The sequence below is a fragment of the Camelus ferus genome, chromosome 5 (assembly GCF_009834535.1).
Source record: "Camelus ferus isolate YT-003-E chromosome 5, BCGSAC_Cfer_1.0, whole genome shotgun sequence".
NCBI lineage: Eukaryota > Metazoa > Chordata > Mammalia > Artiodactyla > Camelidae > Camelus > Camelus ferus.
Window position 1 is genome coordinate 10,105,861 of NC_045700.1, and position 21,729 is coordinate 10,127,589.

Here is a 21,729-nt window from a genome sequence, read left to right on the forward strand (position 1 = left end):
GCCATAGTGAAGGAGGAGCTTCTCATTAGACATTCTTTAAATCTTCTAAATCCCTTTTCATTCTTTACTGACCCACCCCCAAACACAGCCGCTATGTGAGTAATTCTAGAAATAAGTTTCACATTTAGCATTCAGCCGGTCTCTTCTGATCACCCACTAATGAGTATAACTAACCATTGTTAGAAAAGCCCAACAACAAAAATTCCCATAAAATAATCTTCAAAACTCCTATACTTAAATTACTAAAGCACATCTTTATTTTGCAATTGAACAATTTAAAGTCACAGCTAGAGTTTTTTCACGTTTGAACCTGAACAACTATTTCTCAATCAAAATGAATTATGGCCAACAAAATATGTATAATAATAAATATAATAATAGCATTTCACATAACATAAATTGCTCTTAGGACTACAACAGTTTTGATGCAAATCAACATTTTTATCCTGTTTGCTGTTAATATTCATAGATTTTTTTCACATGAAATCAATTGCAGGAATTCTGATTTTTCACTGAAATTAAGACAAATACACAAGGCCTTTCAAGCACATTGTAAGCTGCAGTGACAAATGCATAGTGATGATTTCAAATTATCCAGTGTTGACCAAATTCAAGCTTATACATTTTAAATGAAACCTAACTAACCTTCTTTACCTCCTAACTATGGAAACCATATGGAAAGAGATATTTTTGTGAAATTGGGGAGGAGAATTTTAAAAATTAAGGGCTAATTCCATTTTGTTACTAGTTCAGTACAATCAAACGTGAAATGGCAGCAGAAATGTAAAATTATAATTTAATTAGGAAATAAACTAGACTTAACTAAATGACTTTTTGCCCTTCATATTTACATTTAGCACCTGTTATAAGGAAAAAAAAATCCCAAATTAAAATAGCCTCTACATAGAAATAATTATTTTTAAAACTATTACTTAAAAATATCATTGGTGAGTATATAGTAAACTATCTGTCCTAAAATCAAGCCTACACTGTAGAAAATAAAGGCTAGCTTTTCTTATTTGAAAAGATTACAATATGGATTGTAATGCAATGTCCTGATGCTGTAGGAACACTGGGTTGGACAGTTGTTTTTGCGTAAGCACATATTCTAACGACAGAAAATGAAAACAGCTTAATATAAACTGTTTTTAGCCTCTTAAATCCTGTCCCTCAACATGAATATAAAGTGTCAAGACTTTGCCTCCTTCAGTTTACTTGTGGCGAAGCACTGACTTAACACCTAGGTACAACTCAAAACAAAACAAATGGGTTTCCAAGTAGTCATGCAATGTACAAAAATGCAAAGCAGAAATGATTACAGTGAACCAAACTTGGCTGAAGCTAGCTGAGAGAACCGAGAGTCCAGCAAGACAGTCAAGTGCGTAGCCTTTATCTAAATAAGTTATAGAAAAGTGGCAAAGCTAAACCACCCAAGTTACCTTTTAAATATCAAATGATCAAGAGATCACTGTAAAGCATTTAAACTTGGGTCCAATCCAATGAGCTCTACATGCTAATCCATTATATTTTTTTCCATATTTACAAAACTCCTAGGATAGATTTTATTTTTAAATGTATAAATTAAGTCAGTAGTAAGCATGAAATAAAGTGCTATTTGTAATTCAAGAAATCAACTTCAGCGTCGAAATTCAACCTACTCTAGAGAATACAAGAAAAAGCATGAATAAACTTGTCAACTAACCGAAGGGTGGGAAAAGATGAATACCAAAGAATCCCAGACTTGGGTTGAGATTTTCTTGCTCAGGAAGGCAAAAACTGGAACACTACAATTCAGGAGTAGAAACTAAAAAGCTTCTTTTAATAAAAGGTAAAATGGAGTCAAGTGTGACTACAGTGAGTGGATTTAGAGAAACCTCAAATCAGCACCTATTTTGGTCTAAGATTTGTTAGTAGGGCTGAGTCTCCTTGAAGGCTTCATGGTAATAATTTCATATAGTCATGTGATATTTTAGTTACGATTATCAGAAGTAATATTCGCTAAATTTTGGAAATTGCCAGGGTTGAGGGGGCCTGATACTAAGCCTTTAGCAGTGTAACAAAAGTTAATGAAGGAAAATATCACGTTATTTCACAAAGACTCTACTGTAAAGAAAAATTAATGATTTTTTATAAGTTGGGGGGATGGAAACAAGAGTAAAATAATGAAGATCCCATTGAGTCAAGCTTAATGAGTGATAAATAGTAATTATTTTTAAAGAAATTGTTGAACAAATTAATCACGTCTGTTGGTTTAAAATGTAGGGCTTTTTTGTTTTTTGTTCAGCTGAATTAATAAACCCTTAAACATATAAGACACCACTGCTACAAGTCAGAGTTGGGCTCACTGGTCTTATCTGTCCAAGATACTGAGAATAAAAAGCAAATTATTTATTTACCAGGGCCTCTGCACATATTTACGAGGGTGAATCTTAGCAGCGACTTTCTGGCTTCACCCATGCTCTCAGGATGGTGTCCTCATTTGTGGCTGACACAGTGACAAAGTCATGGTAAACACATGCAGCAAAATGCTTACCCTCACACACATACCCCCTCCACACTCCAGAAGTCTAGAATTCAATTATTTTACACTTAGAAATTGTTATGTACACATTTTGGGGAAAATTTCTATTCTAGAGCTAACACAAAACAAAATGGAAAAGGTACATTATATTCAAATACGCTTCAATAATGACTGCTCTTGTTTATAAAGAAAATTACATTTTTCTTCTAAAACTGCATTTTGTATACTGAAGTGGAAAACACTCTTCTTTTTCAGTCCCTTGCTAACTTTTTTTTTAAAGAGTATCCTTAGAATCAAATCTTAATTCTAATAACATTTGAAAGATACATTCATTTCTTTACAGCATGAAAGACATACAAATATCATTTTTTTCATTTTTAAACAATGAAGCAAAAGAAGTTTACAGTTTCAATCCTTTGTCCATAGAAAAATATTTTCTATATCATTTATACAACAATAGGTAGGAAAATTCTACAGTGTTTAACTGAAACTTCTATGAGCATAACAAGGCTTTCAAACATTTCACTCTTGTATTAGAAATTCTAAAAGGTTACAGGAAGTTAAACATTAGAACTTCCTCCCAAAATTGTAGTCTTTAACTTGCAATACTTCTAATACCTTTCACTTTGTAAATTAAAAAAAACTGGTTTACTTAGTTATGCATTGAACCATGTCAAGTGAACTTTGATAGATTGCACCCCTACTTCTGGGTGGCTGCCCATTTAGCTTGGATTACTATAATAAAAGTAACAATAACTACGAAACTTTCGAAATCAACAGTAAACTGCAGTAGAAAAACATACAAATAAGTAGCAGCAAATTTAGATGCAGAAACAGAAGTAACTATTTGGTGTCTACTCAAAATAACTTCACAAAGATTATAAAAATAAAATGTCTAATATCTGGCTGAAATAGCACTTGGTTTTGATAACATTGAAAGGCTTACTGTAGTAATTGCTACTGAGGAAGTGAAGTCTGTGTATAATAAAATACTGTGTTGAAAATAGTTGCAAACACTGTGAAGTAAGTTGAACACAAAAAAACACAATTTAGGGATTAATTTCAGGGGCTTTTTATAAAATTGCTAAAATAATCTATTAGCAGTTAGCCCTCAAATAAGTTTTGTTATTATGTAAATTCCTTTGTATCTATATAATTTTCTTAAGAATTTTATAAAACATTGATACAAATTATGTTTGCTCATGCTGAGACACCAATTAATCTTTGCCAGCAGATCAGTAATTTTAATATTTTATAAAATTAATTCAGTGGGTTTTAGAAACATAGGTATTTTCCTTGGAGGAAACACCAGAAAAAAATGGTTGCAGAAACTGCAGTTGGAGAGCTGAAGCAAATGTGCGAAGTAAGCAATGTTAATATAAAGTAGTTACTTTGTGGATGGCAGTTTACATAAAAGCAAGCTGTGGCATAATTTATCTTTGTCTTGTCATTCTATTAAGAGATGTACGTTCCTACAAATATTGACCTTAATGTAAGTGACTTAAATGCAAAATAAAAGAGATGTAAACATATCCCACATTATTGTGGCATAAATAATTTTTATGAATTCAAAACTACTTTGGCAATCTTACCATCAGAATATCTTTAAATATTCAAAACTCAGATATTAAATAGAATAGTTAAAAATTCTTGTTTCCTTCTCCCTTCCTGAGAAGATTATAGAATAAGTAATGCTTTAATTCTACTCCATGTTCACATTATGAACATAAATTATGTAACAAGTAGACATACATTGTAAATCTTAGTTCTATGTTTAATTGCTTTTAAAAATTAGTCTTATAATTTGCATTTCAGAATGTTTTCATACTGCATGTGTATCAGCCTAAATACTTTACAAAAGCTATTGTTTCTCAGGGAACCACGACTAGCAAACTGAGTCAGGGTCCTAATTAGGACTCCTTTTAAAGCCAACTTATCTTCTAAATTAACTGACATCTTCTAAGGTCATCATAGTTATTAAGTAAAAACACTGCCTGAGTATAATTCTTGAACTGAAATAGACTAAAATTCACAAGAATTTATGATTCATGCATTGCCTATATAGAAGATGAGATTGGATAAAATCTTTCCAGTTTCTTTCAGCTCTCAAGTTGTAGTGCTTCTAATGGAGACAGGATACTTTTGCTTAAATACTTGATTAGATCTGCCAACAGATTATAAACAGTTCTATAGTTAAAATAATCCTTCACACCTGTTTGTTAGCATTAGCCTTTGTGAAACACAGAAATATATAATCACACAAAAGCATCTCTATGTGTATATATTAGCACTTGAAACCTTCAAGCAAATGTCTACGTGGCTTAACATACTTTTGTACACTTGAAATCAGTTTTTGTATATAAATTTTCTCTTTACTCTTAATCAGAATGATCAATCCTTTTTTCCCCTCCTACTTGTGCTACCAAAGGAAATTTTTTCTTATGCTACTTACTCTTCTTCTAGTTTGAATGGAAGCACTGATTTAACAAATACTTCTTCTTGTGAATGTAGTCTATACCAAAATATTCCTCATCTTATGTACACAGTGCTGACATAAATCAGAAGATACTCAATAAAACATCTGAGATGAACATAGTAAAATCATCTTAAATCAAAGAGGAAAGGTTTTCACAAACATTTCTTAGCATTTACAAAAGCTCCTTGATTTATCAATATCTGTTTCTACTTGTGAGAATAACAGTCAGCACTGATTTTTTGAGTGTGTGTGTGGAGGCCGGGGGTGGGGTGAGGGAGGGAAGGGGAGATTAGTTGCTGGAGGGGGAGAGTAGAGGGGAGAGATACAATAAATTTGGTCACACAGTATTACATTGATATGAATGGAATCTAGAACTTCTTGGTGTATGAAAGCTGGGATTATTCCTAGTACCCTATTTAGATTGATAAACAGATTAAAAAATTCTCAGGCATAATGGGTAAAGTTTTATCTGTTAGGTGAACAGAGAACCATACTAGCACATTAACTTTTAGAAGTTGTGAAGGATCATTTATTTTAAAGTTAAGATCCTAATAAGTATGTCGTTTAAAAAGGATCTTTTCTGTACATAAAAATACTAACAGAGGGTCGCTCCCAGATGAAAAATTCACATATGAGAAATTTAAATGTAATTTTAAGCTTGTAACATATTATCATTTAAAGACTGGCATTAATGATTTAAGAAAGGCAGCAGTGCTCATTACCAACAAATTACTGAGTTAATCTCAGAAGTATAAACAAAGCCCTAAATAAAATAACATGCCAACTATGACATTTATCTATTTATATCTATACAACTGTAACATTTTTAATCTATGGTTGTCAGATTCTATCCATATAGTTAGGATAGGTTTTCTATTTAATTTAGGTGAAAAACTACTGCCAAAACAGTATTAATTATGTAGACCCCCAACATTTTACTTTTTCACTTTTCAACTTACCATGATGTCATATAGCAGCCTAAATTACATTTATCTTTTGGTAGAGAATGGAATGTTCAAATGAGACTGTATGTAGTTATTTACTATTTTATACTGTCTTGACTGTGAAATCCAGAAATAGGTAAGAGAATTTCTCTTTGAGACATAAAGGTTATGCTTACTTTTCTCTTTAAAAAAAAGGTAAAATATTTTAATACAATAATTTATTTGGTATCTTGGCTATTAATGTTTAGGACTTAACTTCCTAAAATTTACAATTATGGATTTTGAATATTTGAAATAACATCATTTAGAGTATACTTAGGATTTTAAAATGTACATCTTTCCCCTCATACTAAATGACATTCCAAAATATCTACCACTCAACTCTAAATTTTATCAAGACTATACAGAAATATTCAGAAACCACTAGTAAATGAATCTATTTTAACCATAATCTATATAAAATAATTGTGTAATAAAACATTTCAATAGCTGAGAAAATTTCCACTTATATTAAAACTGGGCAATTTTAAACTTCTATCTCTCTGTAGACTTAAAAATAAAAAAACCTGAAGAGGAAAATACACACATCCTTAAAGGGAATCAGATCCCCATCAGGCTGGACAATCAACTCTCCATATTAACATGCTTATAACTTAATAAGTATATATAAACTGGAGTAATTTATTTGTACACTAAATGACAAGAAAACCCTCATTTCAGTTATTGAGGGATCACATTTAGAAATAATTCAGTAATTTTTCATTCCTTGTATGTAGTATCCCAGCCAACAGACCATCGTGAACAAAGCCTGATATGAACTGAAATGAATGCTGAAGAGTAATAATTTAGTTAGTCACTGAAATAAATCACAATTACCTGCTCTTTCTTTAGCTTAGAGTATCAGTAGGTTTAACTTTAATGTGTATATTAGATGCCATTTCTAAAGTTAGGGATAAAATAAATATGAAATTTGCAGAATAAAGCATCTTTTAACTTGAGCTGCTAAACTGTAACCCTTGTCCCTCAGGAAAGGAATGTGCAGATTTCGAATAATTCCATAGCAGCAGAGCGCTCACTCAGTAGAACACAAATCATCTTGGCTTCTTGTGGCAAAATACAGGAATTGAGTAAGAAATAGAATTTCTTTACCCTCCTTTGACTGTATAACTCTCGATACAAGAAGCTATTTTTAAAAATGTGAACTGATTTAAACTGCATAAAACTGTAAATGTACAATATACATACATACCTCCTAGTGGGGTCAAATGAGTGCCTTTCATTAGACATACAAAGATGTCTCAAGGCACTTAAGGGGTTAAGACACAATGCATGCATTCCTTTACATCAAGTATGTGAAATCACGTGATTTGGAATAAGCCAACCTTATGATAAATATAAGTTACATTACTAAATTCAAGAAAATTTGTAGATTCATATTTATACCTTCTATAAGATGCTGGTAAATGGACAATGTGCAGCATTTCCTGGGAAAAGCAAATTCCATCTTTCTTCTTATGAACAGCAGGTCTCTACAGGGGGAGTGTAGGGAAAGATGTGCTGCATCCATAGGCAGTGTATTGGCTAATATTGAGAATGATATTGCTAAAATTTAAAAAATAAAATCTGGTAATCAGTATAGTAAGTACATGAATCACTGGAAAACATCAGAGCTGACTCCTGATGTTTACTTCTTTTTGCTTTTAAGATACAGGTTGTATAACAGAGATGATAATTCTGACCCTTGTTTGTGGCAATTCTACCAAAGGGGACTGCATGGCACCACCACAAGATTTCATAAATTACCCTGAACATACTCAGTTATTCACTATTTGTTCGGAGCAAAGCATGAAATAGTCTTCAAACACATGAACTATTGATTTTGAGAGTGACTTTTTTTTATAACATAAAGTGCAACAGTGCTGAAGTTTTCAGTTTTTGTTAGTTCTTCAATTTTTTGTTCAGATGCCATTTCCTGCAAGCAGTATTATGGCACAGTGAACGGAAAGCAGTTTTCCAACACATATCCCAGATCTTTGTTTTCTTATTTATTTGTTGATGTCGTTAAAGGTTTAACAAATCCTTCTTCATAAACTTTCAAAATAGCTTCACATACAAATCTGTATTGACTCTGAAAAATAAAAAATAAAAAGCAGAATTTATCAGAAAAACCAAAACACAAGCAAAAAAATAACAAACATCTCACTTGGCTTGTTTATACAAGAAATACAAAGTAAAACTGCAGAGAGATACCACTTTTCACAAAAAGACTGGCAAAAAATAAAAGTGTGACAAAATATCTTGTTGGCAAAACTCACTCATCCATTGCTATGAGGAATGTAAAACACTGCAGTCCCTATGGATGGAAGTTTGGTAGCATCCAACAAAATTACAATAATTTTCATATTGACCCAGCAATCTCACTTCTAGGAATCTATCCAATATATAAACTAGAAAAAGAAACTGAAAACATTTACTCATAACTGAAGCTATTCACTGCTGCATTATTTGTAATAACAACAAAGTAGAAACAATTCAAATTGTCATCCGTAAGGTACTGGGTAAGTAATCTAATCTGGTACATCCTCACAGTGGAATCCTATCTATTTTGGGTAAAAAGGAAAAAAGTCTACAGACTACTATACAATGAATCCAGGATATTTCATTAAGTGAAAAAGGCAAGGCAGAGAAAAGTGCAGAGAATACATTATCTTTATAAAAGAAAGCAGGGGGAGGATACAAATATGAATCTATCTTAATATATATGTTAAGAAAAAAGGGAGGGAAGAATAAATCATTAAAAAAAAAAAGACTTCCTATAAAGGAGTGAATAGGGTGTAGGACAGGGACAGAGACTAGACTTCATTGAACGTACTTCCTTCTTTTATAGATTTTAATTTGGAACCATGTAAAGATATCCCATAATTAAAACATTAATTTTAAAAGTCTCTATAAATTGAAAATAACATGAGACAAATCAATGTATCTAGTTGATGGCATAACCACATAGAGAGGAGCTATTTCAGAGGACCCTGAAACAGTAATTTGCTATATTTCTCTTGTAGATTATCTATCCCAAAGAAAAAAGAACTGCAGAAAAATTGAAAATTCTTTTTGGTAACTAGACTGTTGGTAGTTGTAGTTGTTTGTTTCATTATTCTGAGACTGTTATTGGGTAATATGGAATAAAACAAAAGTGTACTTGTGATATTCTAACTATTTCATTTCTGGTATTGTAGAGAACCACCATTCACGTTAAAGAAGAAAAGGGACAAAGACGTAAGTAGAAAATGGCAATGGGGGTGGGGTGGGATATAGCTCAGGTGGTAGAGCTCATGCTTAGCATACACAAATTCCTGAGTTCTATTCCCAGTACCTTCTCTAAAAAAATAAGTAAGTAAACCTAATTACTTTCCCCCTCAAAAAAAGAAAAAAGAAAAAGAAAAAAGAAAAAAGAAAAAAAAAAAAGAAAATTGTAAGTAAAAACACTGTGGTCTGAATCTGTATTGGAAGCACCAATATTAACTCATGATAAGCTTGTTTTCCTATCTCTGGCAATTGAAGATTTCCAGAGACAATTACTAACATTTACCCAAAAGCAATAAGAACCCCTAGAGCTTAGAAGGTGGTCCCTAAATAATTTCCCAATAAAAAGAACCAGGGCCTTTTGGAGAAATTATTGATTCTGAGTCTGGGGCAGGAAATGTACAAGCTGGCGTCTGAATATCTTTACAGATAGCAAGGAAGCTATCAAAGTTACTAGCCTCAGGAGCTAGGCTGAATAGACTCCCATGACCAAAAATGGAACAGTTTAGGCATCACTAAGAAAAATAATTGGATCTACTGTATAGCACAGGGAACTATATTCAATATCTTGTAATAAACTATAATGGAAAATAATCCAAAAAAGAAATATATATAACTGGATCACTTTGCTGTATACCTGAAACATTATAAATCTATACAACAATAAAATTTTTTTGAAAAAAAAGAAAAATAATTACAGTGGGTTGAAACATATCACATATGTTTAAATCCATGATTTCAAAAGTAATACCAAAACAAACAACAGTAAGTGTTCATTACTGAGAGAGGCCAATGAACCAATTCATTATATTGAAAACTTGTAAATAAAGGGAAAGCATCAAGCGTTTATCTTGTCTTGCCTGTACAGATTGTACCATTGGTTAACCAAATAGCAGATGAGAGGTTTCTCTTTAAAGAAGTATTACAACTAATAAAAAAAAAAAGAATGATAGAATATCATCATTTTGCAAGCCCAATGAATTAATGATGAAGACATTGATCACTCAAGGCTGCTAACATCACAAAAAGGAAAGCACAGACATCATGTACCTCTTGAAGGAAGAACGTAATTACCACCTAAGCTGCTAAAGCCTACAGACCCATTTACCACTTCTGAGAAATATAAAGAACACCATCTTGGGAATGCAATCAGCAAAATCCAGTCTATGAGAAAATATGCAACACAAACAACCTGGTTTATTTAACAAGTAAATGGCAAGAAAAAAGAAGAAAGATGCAGGAAGAAGACACAGATTAAAGGAGATTCAGGAGACATATAAATCACTCCAAATGTGTGGACCATATCTGAATCCTGACTTTACACAAGCTGTAGGAACCAAAACCAAAACTCATGATATATGAAAAGATCCAGCAATTTGACTTCTGGGTATGTACCCAAGAAGATTGAAAGCACTGTCTAAAAGAGATATTTATACATCCAGGTTCATAGTACCATTATTTAGCAATAAACTGAAAGGTGAAAACAACCCAAATGTCCATCAACAAATGAAAGGATATGCAAAATGTGGTTATACACACAATTAAATATTTTTCAGCCTTAAAAAGAAAGGGAATTCTGACACACGCTACAATATGGATGAACCTTGAGGATATTATGCTAAGTGAAATAAGCTAGTCACAAAAGACAAAAACTGTATGATTCCACTTATAAGATGTATCTACAGTAGTCAAATTTATAGAAACAGAAAGTAGAATGGCGGATGCCAGGGGTTAAGGGAGAAAAAAATGGACAGTTGTTGTTTAACGGGTATAGAGTTTTAGTTTTGCAAGACAAAAAAGTTCTAGAGACTGGTTTTACAATAAGGTGAATATACTTAACACTACTGGATTGTATATTTAAAAATAGTTAAGATGGTCAATTTTATATTGTGTATTTTCCTACAATTAAAAGTAAAAAAATCTATTATGTATGTATAGATGGATATAGATACAAAACCTTAAGAAAATACTAGCAAATCAAGTCAAGGAATGTATAAAAAGAATTACACACCATGTCTAAGTAAGACTTATTTCAGGAATGAAAGGTTAGTTTAACATCCAAAAATCAATCTAGTGTATTACATTAAAAGACACAAACCACATGATTATCTCAACAGATACAGAAAAAGCATTTGACAAAACTGAACACCATTTCATGATGAAAATCCTCAACAAACTAGTAACAGAGAAAAATGTTCTCAACTTGATAAAGGGTGTTAATGAAAAATCCATGGCTAATATGATATTTATTGGTGAAAAACAGAAAACTGTACCCCTAAGATCAGGAACAAGACAAGGATGGTTGGTTTTACCACTTCTATTTAACACTGTGCTGGAGGTTCTAGCCAGGACACTTGGGTAGACGAAGAGAAGAAATAATACAAGATAAGATGAGATAAGACAAAAAGGAAAAGAAAACCAAGGCATCTATATTGGAAAGGAATAAGTAAACTATCTCTATTTGCAAATAACATAATCTTGTATAAAAAGAATCCTAAGGAATTTACTTTCACACATACAAAAAAAAGTTAGAGTTAATAAATGATTTCAGCAAAGTTGCAGGATACATGATTAATATGCAAAATCAGTTTTACTTCTATGCCCAAGCAATGAATAGTCCAAAAATGAAATTAAGAAAATAAGTTCACTTAGAATAGGACCAAAAAGACTAAAAAACTTAAGAATAAATTTAACAAAACAAGTACCTGACTTGCACACTGAAAACTACAAAACACTGTTGAAAGAAATTAATGAAGACATAAATAAATGGGAAGACATTTTGTATTAATGCTTTGGAAGATGGAATATCATTAAGATGGCAATAATCCCCAGAATGATCTATAGATTTAATACAATTCCTATTGTGCTTTTTTTGCAGAGAGGACAAACTGATTCTAAAATTCATATGGAAATGCAAGGGACCCAGAATTGTGAAAACAGTCTTGAAAAAGAACAGAGTTGGCAGATGCACATTTCCTGACTTCAAATTTTATTACAGATCTACAGTAATCAAAACAGTGGGTATTAACATAAGACCAGACACACAAATCAATGGAATACAACTGAAAGTCCAGAAATAAACCCTTACATTTGTGGTCAACTGATATTCGACAAGGGACCCAGAGACCATTCATGGGGAAAGAATAGTCTTTTTAACAAATGGGGCTGGGACAACTGTATATCCACATGCAGAAGAACGAAGTTAGAACCCTACCTCAAACCATGTGCAAATATTAACTCAAAATGGATCAGACACTTCAATGTGAGAGCTAAACTATAAAACTCTTGAAAGAAAACAGAGGAATATATCTTTGTGATCTTAAGTTAGGTAATGATTTCTTAGCTAACCAGAAGTATGTGTGATTAAAAACAAACAAACAGAACTGGACTTGATCAAAATAACTTTTGTGTTTCAAATGACTTAATCAAGAAAGTGAAAGAACAGCATAAAACATTTGTAAACTATAGATCTGTAAGAGACTTGTATTTAGAAAATATAAAGAACTCTTACAATTCAACAATAAAATGACAAAAAAGCAAATTGAAAAATGGACAAAAGATTTGGACAGTTCTCCAAAGAAGATATACAAATAAATGGCCACATGAAATGATGCTTGATATCATAAGTTATTACAGAAATGCAAATCAAAACCACAAGGTCACTTTGTATTCAATAGCATGGCTAAAATAAAGATAGGTAATAATAAGTGATAACAATGATGTGGAGAAAATGGAACCCCCCTACACTGCCAGGGGAATTACTGTAGCTGCTTTGGAAAACAGTCTGGGGGATCCTCAAAAGGTTAGACAGAGTTACCATACGACCCAGGAATTCCACTCCTGAGTATACACCCAAGAGAAATAAAAACGTTTTCACACAAAAACATATACACAAATGTTTACGGCATCATTATTCATAACAGTCAAAATGTGGAAACAATCTAAATGCCCATCAACATTTGAATATATGATATATCTATTCAGTGAAATATTATTGAAGGAAAAAAGTACTGATATATTCCACAGAATGTATAAACCTTTTAATATTATGCTAATTTAAGGAAACCAATTTCAAAAGACCAAATTGTATGATTCCATTTATATGAAAGGTCGAGAACAGGCAAAAATGTATAGAGACAGAAAGTAGACTGACAGTTGGTTGCCTAGGGCAGGGCTGGGGGAAGGCTGGGGAAGGTGTGAAGGAAAATGGGTACAGAGTGCCTTTTTTTGGGTGATGAAAATGTCCTAAAATTAGATAGCAATGATGGTTGCAAAGCTCTGTGATATACTAAAAACCAATGAACTGTTCACTTTGAAAAAGGGTAACTTTTATGGTATGTGGATTATATTTTAATGAAGCTGCTCTAAAATTTAAAGACATGATTTATATGAGACAACTGGAAATCTGAATATTGGCTATTGTTAGTATTAGGTTAGTACTGTTAATTATAATTTGGTGTGATAATGGTATTGTGGTTTTGTTTAGAAGGAAAAACACTCCTTATCTTTTAGAGATACACACTAAAATATTTATAGGCAAAATGATTTGATATCTAAGATTTGTTTCAAATATGAAAAGAGTAGGTGGCAGTATAAAGGAAACACTATGGCAAATGTTGGGTCTGAGTACTCAACATAGTATTTGTTGTATTATATTGCCTATTTTTGTGTACGTTTGAAATTTTCTACAATTAAAAACTAAAAAAATGACAGGCACTTTTAAAATCACATAGATCAATTCACTTCAGTAACCTTAATGTTAACATTTCTAAAATCATCTTAACATTAACTCTAAAATTCCATAATTCCTCTTTTGATTTTTAGAAAATAAATCAGAGTCAGTAAGCTAGTAGCTACTAGCTAGTAATTTCCATGATTTTTGTTGTTGCAATTTAAGTTCTTATGTAAAAAAGAAAGGCAATTTCACCATAGCTGCCTTACTGAAAGCAGGTCTATCAAGAATCTCCAGTTTAGGAATGCTATCGTTCTCAGCATTCCATTTGACTAAGTAACACAGGGCAAGTTCCTCTTCTGCACCTGTTTATCGACAGTCAAAAATTAACATTCTAGGGTGCTGCTGACAAACATTTTCTGTAAAAGACCAGATAGTATATATTTTAGGTTTTACTACCACATGGTGCTTTTTTGCAACTTCTCAACTCTGCTTTGTAATGTGAAAGCAACCATAGACAATATATAAATAAATGAGCATGATTGCTTCCAATAAAACTTTATTTATAAAAATAAGCAGTGGACCAGGTTTGGCTCATGGGTAGTATTTGCTGACTCCTGCGCTAGGGTTATTAGCTTCTGGCAGGAAATTACAAAGAGATAAATATGGCTTGGAATATTCACTGATAAAAATCATCATGTTGAGAATACACACTTGTACTTACAGGTGTTTGGATCATCATGGCTCGTTGATCTCTCATTGTTCTTACAATATCTAGGGGATAAACTGGTTGATTGCATTCAATGAGACACATGGCTGTTTCCATAGTAATAAGAACACCGGTTCTTCCAATCCCAGCACTAAAAAAGATAAAAATATGGGGCTTACTGATACTATTCTGTTAAACATCTTGTGCACTTTGTGCAGAACATTAAAGTACTGAATCATAATACAGTAGAAGAACAATTTGATTTTAATGTTTCATATTAACAAAAGTAGTAAGCCAACTAGAAACTATTTTGAAAACCAAAAAAGTTCACACTTAATACAAGTTAAATGGTTTGCACCCACCCCCTCCTTCACCGTTGTAAAAATACTGCTTTAAAAGAGCTATATTTCAGTTTTTAAAATCTGAACAAGGTATAGAAGCTTACTGGAGCAACTCCCTTTAAAGCCAAAATAAGAGAACTACAATAATAAATCATTAACAAATGTATAAAAGATAACTATTAAACATGCTCAAAAAATCATTTTTAAAACCAAATTTAATTTTGATTAAACCCATTAATGAGTTAGTTAGGAAAAACATTTTGAAGTATTCTCTGTGAATGTGGATATAGTAGCTACTGGGGACTAAGGACATGAAATGGCCGAATATGTACACCATTCCTGCCATTTTGCCTCTCAAGTATTCGGTCTACAATCTGCTTTGATGATTTGAAAGTTTGCTCCTGAAAAGTGCTGGGAAGTTTAAGGATAAAGAGATACCTTAATACATCCTCTAAATAAATCACTTATTAACAGAGGTGGCCAGGATAAGGAGAAAATTTCAGGCTCTTAATCTCTGGGTTGATGGCAGTAAGGCTCGAGTCATTGTATTTGGTCTGTCGAGGACAGACGGGGCCTGAGTCTGAAAGGAAAGGAGGGTCGTCTGCTACTGTTCACCTGGGGCTCGTGGAAGCAGCACATTCTGTGACAGTATTTGCTGGGCAGGGCCATCTCAAGAGAAGTGAGATACTTACCAAAAGTCGTAAGAGGGGCCATAGGCCAGGAAGGAGGACCCTGCTGGTAGGGGGAATTCCAAAACTTAGGCTGCAGCCTAATTCCTACAATACTGTATTTCATCAAATCTAAGATACAATTAAGTTTAAGATACAAACCAATTTCAGAGGTGTTTATGAAAAAGACAAGTTTCTAAGAATCAGTGTAGTAAGTATTAATTTTACTTCTTACGATAAAGTTTCTGCCAATCATATCTTAGAACATACCCTTTGCCTTCTACCTTCAGAGCATAGCTTTGAGTTCTCTCTGATTATCGTAGTGACAATATCAACCTAAGAACAAAATATTCCCCTTTAAAAATGACATAGCTAGTCAGTTACTCAATCATAAAAGACAGAAAATAAAATACCTGCAATGAACAACAATAGGTTCTTCTTTGCCAGCCCTCTTATTTCGTACATGACAAACAAAATCCAGAAAGTCGCTTGAATCATCAGGGACTCCATGGTCAGGCCAGGCTATATATTGGATCTGAGTGAGTTGACGACTCTCATTTTTCTAAGTGTAAATGAAAAATTATGCATCTTGATTTAGAAATAATTCTTAAAATATAAATAAATATTCCTGTCATTTCAATTTTAGAAGAAAAGCAAAAGAAACTACTCTCATTACTCGCCCCCAAAAGTAATATATAAACTCAATAAAACCCAACAGTTCAGAGAAAAGGAAAGAAACCATTTTATAGAACAGTTGTAACCATTTAAGTATTAGTCACTTGGATTATTACTCGTCTTATAACTCAATTTTCAAATCTTGACTTAATTCTTTTTTGGGAGCCAAGGGCTCATATAATGGAGAAAGTAAGGTTACTGAATATGCTTTATACATCTGGGTACCTATATACATCTAGGTTCAAATCTCAACTTTGCCAGTTAAGACAATAACTTTCAGAGCTTCACTTTCTTCAACTGAAAAATGAAATAACATCTGCACCTCAAAGGGACAGTCTTACGTTAAAGGATTCAGTGAGAGGACCTGTAAATCACCCAATCTGCTGTTTGGAATCATATGCTCAACAATTAGTAGCTATAATCATTCAACACTATGAAATCTGGTTATTATCCTTTACATTAAAGGGAACTTCCAGGAAAGACCATGAAAATAAAAGGTAATCAAGAAAGAATTCCCAAAGACATTTCAGTTTAATTTGATAACTAATTTTTCAGATGAATTGAAGGTATCTAATACAAACTACCTTTGACTATTATTGCTAACAGAAGAATTTAATGGTACCAAAAATGTATAAGAACGGGTAATATAAAAGTATATTTTATTAAGTTTTGGGGTAGCATCTGTCTGTCTGTCTGTCCATTCATTCACCCAAGTGTATATGTATTTATGGTAGCAAAAAACTTCCATGGATAATCTATAGGTGGAGGATAATACAGGGACTCGGATGAAGGTATACACATCATTTTATGTAACCATGTATAACTTATCTTTCATTTCTATGTAGGAAATGAGGAAATAGCTTATTGCCTTGACTTGTTACATTAGACCATAAGCTATACAGTACATGTCCCTGAACCCTAAATGAATTCTGATAATATCTCTAACCCATAAGATTTTGAAACTTTAATTTTTTACTTCTTGTAACTTTAACTTTATTTAGTGTCAAATTCCTTTAATATATATCAGCACAACTTCTAGCTCCTTCCTTTTTTGGTCTAAGGCCCTGTCTTGCTGGACTTCTCTGATCACACTTGGGGAGGAGGTACGGTACGGGCAGTGGGTGAGTGGGGCCAGGGGAGATAAGCTCTCATTTCCAAAGGCATAACTATTGATGGGACAGGCCTGGGCCTTCATAGCATTGGCTATTTGTTCTTCCCTAGCAATTGCTTCTTTCTTCTTTTAGCCCCCTTCAAAATCAAAGGTAGCTGGTGTAAGCATTGAAAGCAGGGTGCACTGTCTCTAGCAGCCTGACAAGACTGGCAGCATGCTGCTCTCCACACACATCTTCCAGTTGGGTTACTGAGCCATCATTTATTAAACAGTTTCCATTTCTGACTCTGGATTTGGATGTCAAGTGGAGTGACTCAGCTAGCAGTAAGAAAAACTAACAAATTAGAAAGTTATAATCTGTCTGATGCCAGAGGGTCCTGCCTACGATCTTTTCCTCCTTAATACTGAGGAGACTGTAAAATTGTTCTCCTCTACTCTTTTAAAACAGAGTAATAATTTGATAGCTTTCAACTGTTCTTTCAGTTCCTACAAATGTACTCCAATACTTCACCGATATTACTTAAATCTTTATAACCAACAACCTTGGTATAATTTTTATGAATAGGAAAAGTATTGAGTAATAAGTACTATTTACTATATTTTTTCACTGATCATTCATATTTACCTTGGAAATTGGAAACAAATTTATTATAGTAGGAGAACATAGTTCATAAGATTCCAAAGAACCCTAATGAAGCAAATAGTTCAGCAATTTTTAATTTCTTCTAGCGACCAGGACTCAGACTAAAAACATTTTTATCTTTCAAAGCCTTTACCTTGAACATAACAGTTCTAATAAATAGATATCCTGTCTTCCTACCTCCTGGTTAAATAGTGTCATCTTCCTGAAGATATATGCAGTGTTTCCTTCTTCTGAGTGGCAGGTGACTTGGTAGCATCCATAGGATGAACTTCCTGTGGGTTCTGGCCAATATTGGTGACACTTAACCTGATATCAATAGATTTTAGAAATATACAAAACTTAGGTTCTCCAATTTTTTTAATGTTTTAATTTTTAAGATCTTTCAAACTTACAGAAAAGTTAAAAGAATAATTTCATAAACTCTCATATACTCTTCATCTAGATCTGCCAACTAGTAACATTGTTTTTTCTTTGTCATTTTTTCCTTTGTAATAATAATCTGTTTGCATAGATTTTGAGACTACAAATATCCTGTTTCTAACAACCTTCCACCCAATGTTTTACCATTCATGATTAATTCTTGCCTGAAGTAATTATTACCAGGTGGCAAAATGGTGTACTAATTTTGATATTTCTTAGATTTAAGTTAACAATGAGAAAGAATTTTCAATTAAAATGCCAAGTGCAATCCCATTTATTTTCATAATTAGGATTTTTAAAAAAAGTTTTACTGACATATAGTTCACATACTATCCAATTTACTCATTTAAAATACACTATTCAATTGCTTTTAGTATAATCATAGAGCTGTGTAACTATTACCATAATCACATTTAGAACATTTCTATCACTCCCAAAAGAAACCCCATACCCATTAGTAATCACTGTGTATTCCTCTCTGCCACCTTGCTTCCTCCACTCCAGACCTAGGCAACACTAATCTACTTTCTGTCCCCTGTGGATTTGTCTATTTTGGACATTACATATAATGGAATCATAAAACACATAGTCTTTGGTTACTGGCTTTGTTCATGTAGCAAAATGTTTTCAAGGTTCATCCATGTGGTAGCATGTATCATTTTTTCATACCTTTTTATCACCAAAAAATAATCTACTGTATGAATATACTACATTTTATCTGGTACATCCGGGTTGTTTCCACTTTTTGGCTATTAAAAATAATGCTGCTATAAACGTTTGTGTACAAGTTTTTCTGTGGACATTATGTTTTTAATTCTCCTAGGTATACCTCGGAGTGAAATTGCTGATTATAGTAACTCTATGTCTAACCTTTTCAGGAACTGACAGACTGTTTTCCAAAGTGGCTGCACCATTTTACAAATCCACCAGCAGTATAGGAGGGTTCCATTTTCTCCACAGCACCACCAACATTTGTTACTATCTGTCATCTTTATTTTAGCCATCCTACTAGATATGAAGTAGTACTGCACAGTGGCTTTGATTTGCGTTTCCCTGACGACTAAAGATGCCGAGCGTCTTTTCACAACCTTGTTGGCCATCTGAATATCTTCTTTGGAGAATCATGTATTCAGATACTTTTGCCATTTTTAAATGTGGTATTTGTTATTTTATTGTTAAGTTGTATGAGTTCTTTACATAGTCTAGATAAAAATCTCTCATCAAAAAGTATACATTAATCCATTTAAACAGTAACAATAATAATGGCTAACAGTTATATCACATTGTAACACATTTATTACGTGTTAGTCACAGTTTTAAGCACTTAACCATGATGATTTTAATCATGATGCCGTAAGAAAGGAAGTTTAAAAGTTATAGCTCTATATGCAATGTAATTTTAAAAAGTCCAAGCAATGTGTAAGATTCAAGTATGACTTACTCTGCCACGTTCAACTTGTGTGGTTAACATTACAACCATGGAGGAGCCCTGTTCCCAAGTCATCTGCCAAAAATCTGTACAAGTGTGTGGTAATGGCCCTTGACAAGCAATGTACTGATTTATAATTCTAGAAGAAGGAATTTCCATCTAAAAAGAAAAGGACACAAAACAAAATCTTTTGCATTATTACTTTTTACTATGATTAATCATATAAAAATCATCTAGTAAATAACTAAATACAACCAATGTCAATAAATTACAAAGTCAATGAAAGAAACCTTTATCAGCAATTTATTTTATTTGTGGAAGAAATTTCTTGGCAACATCTAGCAGTTATACATGTTTATCTTTCAATTAGTGGAAACAGGAATTTAAACATTGTCCAAAGCACTCATGGTTTTAAGAGCAGCTCTACAGAGAATCCTGTTTTAGAGGCAGAAACTTGTTACAGAAATAAAAATTATTTGTCTCTAAACAGCTCATTAGTAAAATTTGTGAGGAGCAAAAATTCTGCCATTTGCTTTAGTTTAGATTTTCACATTATGTATGTGTGTACATATAGAATGTAATATATACGTAATTATATATATCATATATATAAAACATGAAAATATGTTAGAAAAATATTTTAAATTCATTATTTTCAGAAAGTAAGACTGCGAGTTTTGGAGGAAGATGAGTCATCATCCTATTATATTTTTAAGACTGAACTGAAAAAAAAAAAAAAAAGGTTTCATAAGCACATGGCAATTGGAAGGATTTTCCTCACCAAAGGGTGAGGAAAGAAGTCTCCTTCCCATCCCAGCCTTCAGTTTATGCCCAGGAGGGCAATCTTTTTTCTAGTTTCTAATACATCCTTTCAGAGATATTCCATACACAACACACAAATGAACATGCAAAGCTATCTTCCTTTTTTCTGTAAAATATAAATGGCAGCATATAATGTTTTGCATCGTGTTTCTTTTATCCACTTTATCTTTGAGATCATGTCAGATTAGTACATAAAATTTCATTCTTTTTAATGGCTCTTGTATAAATATACTATAATGTATATAACATTTAAGTTGCTGCTAACCTATCTGCTACCACAAGCAATGCTACACCGAATACTTCTGTAAATCTTAACATTTTTGCACACAAGAAGAAATATATTTCTATGGGCAAGAGGAAGAAATGAGAATGCTGGATCAAAGTGTATGTGCTTTTAAAAGTTTAATAGAGAGGACCAAATTACTCTCCATTATACTTCCACCAATAATGTATGAGGAATGCTTGTTTCTCACTAAATTCCTTAATATATTCATCTTTATCCACACTCTGAAACTCTCAGTTTGAAGTGTAAGACTGACTTTTTTGTTTTTGGTACACCTAACCTAATCTGGACTCATTTGACAGCAATATCTGGCCTGAAATAAGACTATTTATAGTCTCTCAGTTCCACTTAGTGGGGATATCCATAGTTTGCTTGCTACTGAGTACCAGTATGTTGATTACAGCCTAATGTCCCATAGCCTGCTGGGGACATTACTTATTATGAATATGTTACATGCACTGATTAACCTTTCAAAACTCCAAAAAATTCTGAATCTCAAAGTATATTTGACCCAAGACTTCAGCTAAAGGATATAGACTTGTATACAGTATTATCAAGCTTTTTGATATTTCAATCCAATAGGTGAAAACTGGTACTCCTTGCAGTTTTGATTTGTACCTTTTGTGAATTAAGTTAAGCATATTCATTTAGCTGTTTGTTACTGTTATTTTTCTAAGTGTTATAATAGTATTATAGCTTTGCTTTAAAAAAA

The 21,729-nt window shown here is 32.7% G+C and overlaps 1 protein-coding gene across 4 annotated transcripts in view; it reads right to left on the reverse strand.

Moving 5' to 3' along the window:
- Positions 1 to 234: 234 nt before the first annotated feature.
- The window catches only part of PTPN4 (protein tyrosine phosphatase non-receptor type 4), a 152,297-nt gene continuing 130,802 nt past the window's right edge, over positions 235 to 21,729 (reverse strand). For 3 of the 4 annotated variants that reach the window (XM_032479295.1, XM_032479296.1, XM_014565013.2), the window contains 5 exons: positions 19,925 to 20,071; positions 18,241 to 18,369; positions 16,048 to 16,196; positions 14,641 to 14,776; positions 235 to 8,069 (listed from right to left, as the gene is read on the reverse strand). In XM_032479295.1, the coding sequence (XP_032335186.1) occupies positions 7,983 to 8,069; positions 14,641 to 14,776; positions 16,048 to 16,196; positions 18,241 to 18,369; positions 19,925 to 20,071 (648 nt within the window). In that variant the 3' untranslated portion in view covers positions 235 to 7,982. The remainder of the gene's footprint in view (positions 8,070 to 14,640; positions 14,777 to 16,047; positions 16,197 to 18,240; positions 18,370 to 19,924; positions 20,072 to 21,729) is intronic. The other variant, XR_004319755.1, reaches the window with a different exon arrangement.